This window comes from Marmota marmota, unplaced genomic scaffold, assembly GCF_001458135.2.
Source record: "Marmota marmota marmota unplaced genomic scaffold, marMar, whole genome shotgun sequence".
NCBI lineage: Eukaryota > Metazoa > Chordata > Mammalia > Rodentia > Sciuridae > Marmota > Marmota marmota.
The window spans coordinates 37135-47408 of NW_025999899.1; the positions used below are offsets into that span (position 1 = coordinate 37135).

The 10274-nt window shown below is 39.7% G+C and overlaps 2 protein-coding genes across 2 annotated transcripts; one reads left to right on the forward strand and one right to left on the reverse strand.

Annotated features, from left to right (window-relative positions):
- Positions 1-226: 226 nt before the first annotated feature.
- Positions 227-3703, reverse strand: LOC107159313 (olfactory receptor 1468-like). The gene is made up of 2 exons (XM_015505873.1): positions 3693-3703; positions 227-1184 (listed from the first exon to the last, which is right to left on the reverse strand). Exons 1-2 carry the CDS (start codon positions 3701-3703, stop codon positions 227-229), a joined length of 969 nt encoding a protein of 322 aa, XP_015361359.1.
- Positions 3704-5806: 2103 nt separating this feature from the next.
- LOC107159341 (olfactory receptor 1) lies at positions 5807-8441 on the forward strand. Its single transcript, XM_015505893.2, has 2 exons — positions 5807-5817; positions 7481-8441. The coding sequence occupies exons 1-2, from the start codon at positions 5807-5809 to the stop codon at positions 8439-8441; spliced, it is 972 nt and encodes a 323-aa protein (XP_015361379.2).
- Positions 8442-10274: the final 1833 nt, after the last annotated feature.

Genomic DNA, 10274 nt, shown 5'->3' on the forward strand with positions numbered 1-10274 from the left:
GAGGATCGAACCCGGGCCGCACGCATGCCAGGCGAGCGCGCTACCGCTTGAGCCACATCCCCAGCCCCCAGCTCTTTTGTTTTCACTTCAGATTTTTAACATTGGAAAATGATGTGATATTTTATTTGAACAGAAAACTTTGGGATGGGAAGAAAGAACTGCAATAATATTCAAGTATACATCACAATATTTATACTGGACAAAACTGTGTACCCTATTGAAAGAGTTACCATGATACAGAGAATAGAATTGCCTTCTTACAAAAGACTCTTCTTAGGGCTCCCTTCATGTCTCTGTTCCTCAGGCTGTAGATGAAGGGGTTCAGCATGGGAGTCACCACCGTGTACATCAGAGCCACGACAGTGTCTTTCACAGTAGAATTATTAGCTGATGGACATAAATAGAGACCAATAATTGTCCCATAGAACAGTGACACCACAGAGAGGTGGGAGCCACAGGTAGAGAAGGCCTTGTGGATACCACGAGCAGAAGGGACCTTGAGGATGGAGGAGAAAATTTGTACATAGGACCCAAGGATGAGTAGAAATGGGGTGACAATAACAAGTCCTCCCATGATAAATATCACCAGTTCATTGACATGAGTGTTGGAGCAGGCCAGCTTCAATAAAGCAGATATTTCACAGAAAAAGTGTGGGATTACATTGTCCGAACAGAAAGACAATCTGACCACAAGCAGAGTGTGCAACAGGGCATGGAGCATGGTCAGCACCCAGGACAGCACCACCAGGGAGAGACAGAGCTTGAGGCTCATGATGGTGGTGTAGTGCAGGGGGAAGCAGATGGCCACATAGCGGTCATAAGCCATGGCCACAAGGAGGAAGCTCTCCAGGTCTGCAAAGCACAGGAAGAAGTACATCTGAGTCAGACAGCCTGCATAGGGGATGGAGGGAACTTGACTCTGCATGTTCTGCAACAGTTTAGGAATGGTCACAGAGGAAAAGCAGAGGTCAGAGAAGGACAAATTTCCAAGAAACAAATACATGGGTGTGTGGAGGTGGGAGTCCAGGTGAATGAGGATGATGATGAGGAGGTTCCCCAGGATGGTGGTAAGATACATGGCCAGGAACAAGACATAGAACAGGTTCTGGTGCTCTGGTTGGATGGGCAGGCCCAGGAGGAGGAATTCTAAGACGGGAGTTTGGTTCCTTCCTGTCATGCTCTGTCTACTGTATCTTTTTTAAAAAAAGAAAGACTTGGGTCCCTTAACAATTCAAATAAATGAACATTTTTCTCTTATATGTGATCTGGTACTCATTCTACAATAACTGATCCCACCTTGATTACAATAATTATTATCTTTAAAATCCAATTGTCCATCATCTTTATAATCATTAATGCCTTTTTCTTAACTTCTTTGTAACATGTTTGAATATTCCATCCTTTCCTAAACACTTACCTATTGGTTTCTGAGACAAAATGCAATACTTTTTTACATACATGCCTGGCTGGTAATCCTAGGGAACCATAATCGGCTCCTGTTCTATCAGTAACTTGTATGTTGATATTCCTCATGGATTTTGCTAAACCCTATCTTATCATAACTCTCTATGGAACTCTCCTAATAAACCTGACATGCTCCAATGGCTTATATCAGTATTTAAAACTCAGATGTGAAAGCTGGGGATATAGCACAGTGGTGAAATGCTCATCCAACATGCACAGGGCCCTAATGCAATCCCCAGCACCTCAAAAAATTAATCAATTAAATAAAAATAATAATCAGTAAATAAAACTCAGGTATAGACGTCCCTAACCTATAAATTTCTATATCCCATAACAATTGTCTTCCATTCAATGAATCATAGGTTCCTTAAGCTCAACAGGTCCCTAATGAAAATCATCAGATTGCACTTCCTCTGTACCTCTCTCTTCCTCCTCTACTCTCATATTTTAAAAAAGGAATGCAGTATCAGATCAGAAGTCGTGAATTGTTTCATTCATTCTTTTCTCTTACCATCAACTCCAACATACCATGTCATGTATATTACACTTTGTTCTCTTGCTACTTCATCCACTTCTTATCACAAGGCCAAGTTCCTCATCTACAATGGCATCTCATCTCACCTGGACTATTGAAGCAGTTTCTCAAGTCTTGTCCCTCATAGGGAAAATTGTGCACCTGGTTTCTCAGAATGCTGAGTCCCTTCTAAGTGAGTAGGATGATCTCTTGAGTCAGGAGTATATGCTGGGATCACAAACTGGAGACATCACCTGCTATTGTCACTGCTGACCCAATCAACTCTGATCTTCTCCTGTGGTAAAATCCATAATTCACATCCTGCACTGACATAAGAAACACATATGGCAGTGTTTATAAATCTTAATATATATGCAAATACCTGGGGATTTGTTTAAAAAAATTCATTCTGGTTCTATTGCTCAACTTCTTCATATTAAATGAACATCCAGGTAATGGCAATACTGTGGTCAATAAACTGCATATAAGTAACAAGTACATACACTGCCATCAAAATACATATTACTGTCAACTTCAGATAAAGTTGAATAATAATCTCTAAGAGAGGTTTGTGAAAAGCTTTTTAAATCTCTGAAGAAAAACGCAAAGAAGAAAGAGGAGGAGGAGGAGGAGGAGAAGAGGAAGAAGGAGAATTAAAAATTATAACTTTCTACCCAAACTTAAAGAGCTATTATTATTTCAAACTGATAGAATTGTCGATATTATTGCACAATAAGTTATAGCAATAAACATTATTATTAATAAAACATAAAAATGTTAAACATTAGTTAAAGTATTAAAACCATGTGAAAAAGTCTTGGGAGGCAGAAAGATGGAAACTTAACAGACCTGAAAAATTATTCTGCAGAACACCACACAACCTGGGAGTTCAAGACAATCACATTTGAAAGACAGACAAGAGTTCATTCACTCTGCTACCAACTCATCCAGGTGGCTGAGAGTGACTCCAGGGCCCAACTCAGGATCCTTTTCCCCTTTATTCATTAAAGACACAGGAAGTAACAGTCTCCATAGTCTTCACCTAACTGCACCATCCCTTCTCATTCTTCCCCTTCTACACACAAAAGTCTGAGGAGCTCTGTATCCCAGAGGAGTACCAATGCTGGAGGAACTCATTACAGACAAAATAATTAGCCAGGACCTCTCAGAGACTAATTCTCCCAGAGTCCTGTAGTGGTGACTCCTGACAGCCTCTGTTCACACCAGACCATCCTTTGGGGGAAGGTGAAGATGCTGAGCAGCTCAGGACAGATGTTTTCTCATTGCCTGTGTGGGGAAGGGGCAGGAGACCTGTGTGGTGGCTGCAGCCTACATTTCAGGAGGTGAAGGTGGAAGGCTGCAGAAGCCATGAAGTAATCAGGGACCACATTGTGAATGTCCCAACCTATCTTAGGAGTTTAAGAGTTTAGGCTTTATCCTGTGAATAACAGGGATCCATACACCATACAGTGGTCTTTGAGTAGAGTACTGCCATGAAACTCATGTGTCAGAAACATTGCAAGGAACCTGTTATTTCTCCCATCTTTCTGCCCACAGTCCCTAAGACAGAAAGAAATGCATTTAACAAGGATCAGACTTCTATGATTAAAGCACATGCAGATATAAAGAAATCACAAGAATAAGAAAAAATAAACTTACCTGAACATGTTCAATCCTTCCTCATGCAGATTTGAAAAATGGACTTTTGCATCACATTTGGCTCATTTGTATGAAAATCTTTAAGAAGCCCCAGCATGACCATCGTCCCTTCCTCCATCTATGTCATGTCACTTCCCACTGGCAAGATTATTCTGGCCCTGTATTTGAATGTGAAGCCAGGTTTGGCATATATAATTCATTTTCCCACCATCCACTCGTTTTTAGCCATCATCTGCTGTAGGATCTTTACATAGTAACACATTGCAACTTTCCATTGTAGGGACCTGAATCTTTATTGGTGTTCCTTTATTGGGATTTATACTTTTCATTAACATTTGTCATGGACTTTGAATTATAAAGTGGTACCCAAACAATTCTGCAATATTTTAGATGCCACCTTCTCTATTCCAGTTGTGTAGAGTAACAAAGTTTCCCCTTGGTGATCAATATCAACTACCCCACGCACAATAGCAACCCTCTGTTTGCACATTAGCTCACACCTGAAACAGAAAATGGCCAAATGATAGTCTAAAGGATGGTTATGTCCCTTGGCAGAACAGCATGTCCCTTCAGAACTACACACTTCTAATGCACTATTCTAAGTTTTCTCAGCCACTATTCCAATCAATGTTGCAGTGATCTCAACCTGACTTCAGTGGCTACCACGTGAAAGCATTGTACATCTATCCTGCTCCATCTCACCTTGGCTTTTGCTTTGAGACATCTCTGGCTCCACAGAGCAGGATGTCATTGGGAATCTCCTCAACATTCATATAAACATTAAAATCTACCATCCATTTTCTGTGAACTGTTGTACAGAATGTGAGGTGTGGATTAAAATTAAAATTTTTAATATGGAAATCCAATTTTTCCAGCACCAAATATTAAAGAGACTACTGTACCAGCTTTCCACCAGTACAATGAAATATCTAACACAGTCAACTTATAAACAGGTTCATTTAGCTCACAGTTTGAGGAGTTAGAATGGCAAATGGCCTAGTGCAGCCTTGGTCAGGACAACCTTTGCATGATCACCTCATGGGATAGGGATGGAAGAGCACATGCAGAGGAAGAATAGGATCTCAAACTAGAATGGAGATTCCATGATGCATTTCAAATCATCCACAATGACCTGAGGACTTTCTACAAGTTCCTGCCACTTAACCACAGCAACTCCTATACTGCAATACTGAGTCTAGGCCTTTATGTATGAGCCCTTGGCAGACAGCCAACATTAAAACATGGTAAATTAGCACAGGAAAAGATTAACAACAATATCTAATCATAATTTAGAACAATTAAAACAATATACTGTATCAAAACTTTATCTTAGTGATATCTCTCTCTCTCTCTCTCTCTCTCTCTCTCTCTCTATATATATATATATATATATATATATATATATATATATATATCTTTCTCTCTCTGTCCCTCTCTCCCTAAAATATTTTTTTTACTTTTAGTTGGATATTGACACAATAACTTTATTTTACTTCTTTATTATTTTTTATGTGGTTCTGAGGATCGAACCCAGTGCCTCACATGTGCTAGGCAAGCACTCTACCAATGAGACACAACCCCAGTCCCTCTCCCTAAAATCTTATTGTACTATATTTATTCTTCTTCTACCTGTCACATTGTATCATGATAAAGTGCCTACAGGGTAAGATAAAGTGAGGTGAATGACCTAGACTTTGTTATGTAGCATTTGCTACATAGTATAATGCTCACCTGAAGGTTCACTTGAACCTTACCAAGTAAATTTCATTATGTGAGGTTTACTTATTGCACAGCAATGCAAAAAAAGGGCAATATGATGCCACTTGTATAAACTGCTGTACTCCCAAGATATTTCAAATCATTCACAATCTAGTATTTGATTTATTTTTATGGATTATCCAACTATTTTTCTTCAAGTCCCCAATATAGCCTCCAACAGCACAGGATTCCTGTCCATTGCCTAAATGGGCAATGATTCATCATACATCCCTGGGCTCTCCATCCCCACCTTTCCCCAGAGTACAGTAGGGTGTGATCAGTGGCTTTCATCAATCACCATACAGGACTCTGATAATTTGTCTTGAAGAGGTCCTGAATAATTACTTTGTGCCTAATGAGTTAGGCCTGAATCTGGACTCCCCTGGGATGTAGAGCCTCTCGGGCCCGTGGATGGCTAGAAGGTGAGACATGAGAAGGGATGGCAGACACGTGATGCCTACAGAGGACGTTACTTCATATGCTTGTAATGAATAAAGGAGAGCAAGATCTTAGATCAGGGCCCAGAGTCACCCTCAGACACCCTGGGTAAGTTGTCAATATGCCAGGTTACATGATGTTCTGCCAGGTAAGTTTTCAGGTGTGACAACTTCCCTCTTTTCCATCGAGCTGCCTTCCAAGACTTTGCCACAGTATTGAAATATTTTGACCAAAGTTCAACACTTATAACACTTTTTATTAATAACACTGCTCATTAATGTTATTTACTGTGCAGTGAATCCTCAAAGATCACAGCATTTTGACATACCAGGCCTGTAAGACAGGGTTCAGTGCAGTAACAGTTCTTAACCTTTCTTTATTTTACATTCACCTAAAGAGCTTTAAAAAGCTTTGCACAAGCCACTTCACAGAGATTCCAATTAAGTTATCTGAAGGTGCTCAGTAATCTGAGTTAAACGGCAATGTGTGTATTTGCTACTCAAGTACAGTCCAGTGATCACAGTATTGACACCACTACTTGGGTGTTCATTTAAACTGTAGGGTCTGAGCTATAGCACCAGAACGAATATCTTAATGGCAGGTAATTTGCATGTGTGTTGAGTTTAGAAACACTGCTCTACATGATTCTTGTGTGCATCCCGGAGTGAGGATATTGGATTTAATGGCCGAAGAAGAGGAAGCTCAGTGGATGATCTATGAAAACGTCTGCAGCTGCTATCTCTGGTTTTGTGATCCCTGCACAGCTTCTAGACACAAAGATAGTCCCACAAACTCAAAAGGTAAGCAAAAGGCTGAGAAACCAGGTACATGATTTTCTCCTCATGTTTCTTCCCACTATGATGCCAATACATGGTGTCCAAAGTCCAAAGGTACAAACTGTTAATGCAGTTCTGTTAAACACCATCAGCAGTGGACTTCCCAGCAGTAGGACTCATTTATATCATTTAGTGAATGAGTTTCCCAGATCTTTTAATGTTCCTCCTCTGCATTTTTGATGACTTCGAGACAGATTGGGTTTTTGTTTGTTTGTTTGGTACTGGGGATTGAACCCAGAGGAGCTCAACCACTGAACCACATCTCCAGCCCATTTTTTATGTTTTAGTAGAGACAGGGTCTCACTGGGTTGCTTAGTGCCTTGCCAAGTTGCAGAGGCTGGCTTTGAACTTGTGATCCTCCTGCCTCACCTCCCAAGCTGATGAATTACAGAGACATGCCATCATGCCCCAAAATACTGAGCTTTATCCAAGGTTACTCAAAAGAAAGTGGCGTGTGATGTGTGTGTGTGTGTGTGTGAGAGAGAGAGAGAGAGAGAGAGACAGAGAGAGAGAGAGAGAGACCAATTACAGTTGCTAAGAATGACCAGTCAGGCAGGGAAGAGAAAATCCAACACTCCTTTTGTGACAGAAGCAAACAGATAAGTATTTAGGAAAGAATGGGCTACTGAAACATGTTGAAAAGAAGATGAGAAAAAGTAATAAATGATCAAAGAGATAAAGACACTTGTAAGGTTATACTTATTGTGATGGTGGTGGGATCAACTATTGTAGAACATGTAAACACTGTGTATGAGAAAAAAATGATCATTTTCACTTGGGTTTTTAAAGGGCCTTATTATTTCTCTTAAAGGTATTGGAGACAAATAATAATGGGAAAAAACCAAACTCTCATCTCAGAGTTCCTCCTCCTGGGCCTGCCCATCCAGCCAGAGCACCAGAACCTCTTCTATGCCCTGTTCCTGGCCATGTATCTTACCACCGTCCTGGGGAACCTCATCATCATCACCCTCATCCACCTGGACTCCCATCTGCACACTCCCATGTATTTGTTTCTCAGCAACTTGTCCTTCTCTGACCTCTGCTTTTCCTCTGTCACCATGCCCAAATTGCTACAGAACATGCAGAGTGAAGTCCCCTCCATCCCCTATGCAGGCTGCCTGACACAAATATACTTCTTCCTGTTTTTTGGAGACCTTGGGAACTTCATCCTTGTGGCCATGGCCTATGACCGCTATGTGGCCATCTGCTTCCCCCTGCACTACACCACCATCATGAGCCCCAAGCTCTGTCTCTCCCTGGTGGTGCTGTCCTGGGTGCTGACCACATTCCATGCCCTGTTGCACACCCTGCTCATGGCAAAAGTCTCTTTTTGTGTGGACAATGTAATCCCGCACTTTTTCTGTGACATGTCTGCTATGCTGAAGCTGGCCTGCTCTGACACCCATGTCAATGAGTTGGTGATATTTATTGTGGTAGGACTCTTTCTTGTCTTCCCATTCCTACTCATTCTGGTGTCCTATGCAAAGATAGTGTCCTCCATTTTCAAGGTCCCTTCTGCTCGAGGTATCCGTAAGGCCTTCTCCACCTGTGGCTCCCACCTCTCTGTGGTGTCGCTGTTCTATGGGCCAGTCATAATTCTATACTTATGTCCATCAGCTAGTAATTCTACTGTGAAAGATACTGTCATGTCTCTGCTGTACACGGTGGTCACTCCCATGCTGAACCCCTTCATCTACAGCCTGAGGAACAGAGACATGAAGGGAGCCCTAGGAAGAGTCTTTTGTCAGAAGAAAATTCCCTTCTGTGTATGATAGAAATAACTGGGGCTTTTACATCATTTTATCCAGTAAATTTGTTGATATTAATATTGGAATATTATTCTAGATTGTTTCCCACATCATGGTAACTTCTGATGAAGTAGCATATCACTTAATTGTTCAACAAGTAAAAGAGAGGAAGTTTAGCTGATTAGTTGGAAGGAGGTCTTGTTAACCTGGCTATGCCTTCCTGTTTGTCTTTTCTTGGTGATCCTGGGAAAGCACAGGGTAAGGGCTACTGTTTTATGAGGACTCCATTCTTTACATTATTAAGATACTCCTGTATTTTTTTTATCTTGTCTCAAACATGCTTTGAATATGGCATAATTTTTAAATAGTGCTTCATAATCTTAGGTTGTTGCCCAATAACATTTAAATACCTCAAAATCCCAGGCTCCTTCTAATATCTCCTACATAATTTTTCTGCACAAATTTTGACATCATTCTATCACTTAACTTTCCTACATCCCTGATTTATTTTCATGTCTATGCTAATTTTTCTGCCCTTCCCTGACCCTAAATACATTTTCTAACCCTTTTTGTAATGCTGATAATTGCATAATTCTGTCTTTACCTGTAATTACATAAGGCAGGAACCCTATAAATAATTTCTCCAGGACTGGGCAAGGAAGTTTGAGATTGGTTCAGTTTTAAAGGATGCCTTTTTGCTTGGTATTTTGACTTCACAAAATTTCCTGACATGTATGTTTTTATTATACACTCATGACAGTTCAAAGGAAGTAGAAAAGATACTCATTGTTTGGGATTGCAAAATAGGAAGTTCATTGACTTTCCATGTCATCCAGAAAATCAGTTGTTCAGCCTGTGCAAGATCAGAGAATGATTCTAAGGTTTCTTTTGATTTCTCCCACTTCCAAAAGAGGGGAGTAGCCATTCTTCTTTTTTTTTTTTAACTCAGCTCTCTATAGCATGGGTTGATTCCATTCTTCATTTATTTGTTTCCTTAGTTGTACTCTGTAGGTGATGGCATTCAAACCCATTTCTTTCCTCCGTTCATATATCTGCTGACCCCACAACTATCTGAATGCCAGAACTTTCTCAAAAGCTCCCAGCAATTCTTTCACTTCCTAGCTATTCCTTTTATTCTAAACAATCTAGAATTGTTTTATCTAGTTATGTGAAGAATGTCATGGGTATTTTTGTAGAAATTGCATTGATGGAATGTATTGACATTTTAATTGGGACTGAACTGAACCCATATATCACTTTGGGTATTATGGACTTCTATTTTAAAATATTTTTTAAATGTATGTATTTTAATCACAAACTGTATGGACCACTTAAAATATTGATTTTTCAATCCATGAATATGGGATGCTTTTTTCTTTCTTTCTTTCTTTCTTTCTTTCTTTCTTTCTTTCTTTCTTTCTTTCTTTCTTTCATGTGTGTGTGTCCTCTTCAGTTTCTTTCAACAATATTTTATAATTTTCATAGTAGAGATCTTTTTTCCTCTTTGGTTAAATTTATAGGTATTTTAGTTAACGTTTTAGCTACTGTAATTTGGATTGTTTTCTTGATTTCCAATTCATATAATTCACTTTTGGTATAAAATTGTATGCTTATTTTGTACCGTGAAAAATTGCTAAACTCATTTGTTAATTTTAATGTTTTATGGAATTTGGGGGGTTTCAAGATGTAAGATCATGTCATTCAAACAAACAATTTGACTTCTCTTGTATTTTGGATGCCCTTTATTTCTTTCTCTTGCCTGTTACTCTGGACAGAATTTCCAACACTAAGTTGGATAAAATTTGTAAAAGTGAACATCCTTTTCTTCCAGAGCTTAGAGCAAAAGCTTTCAGCTGT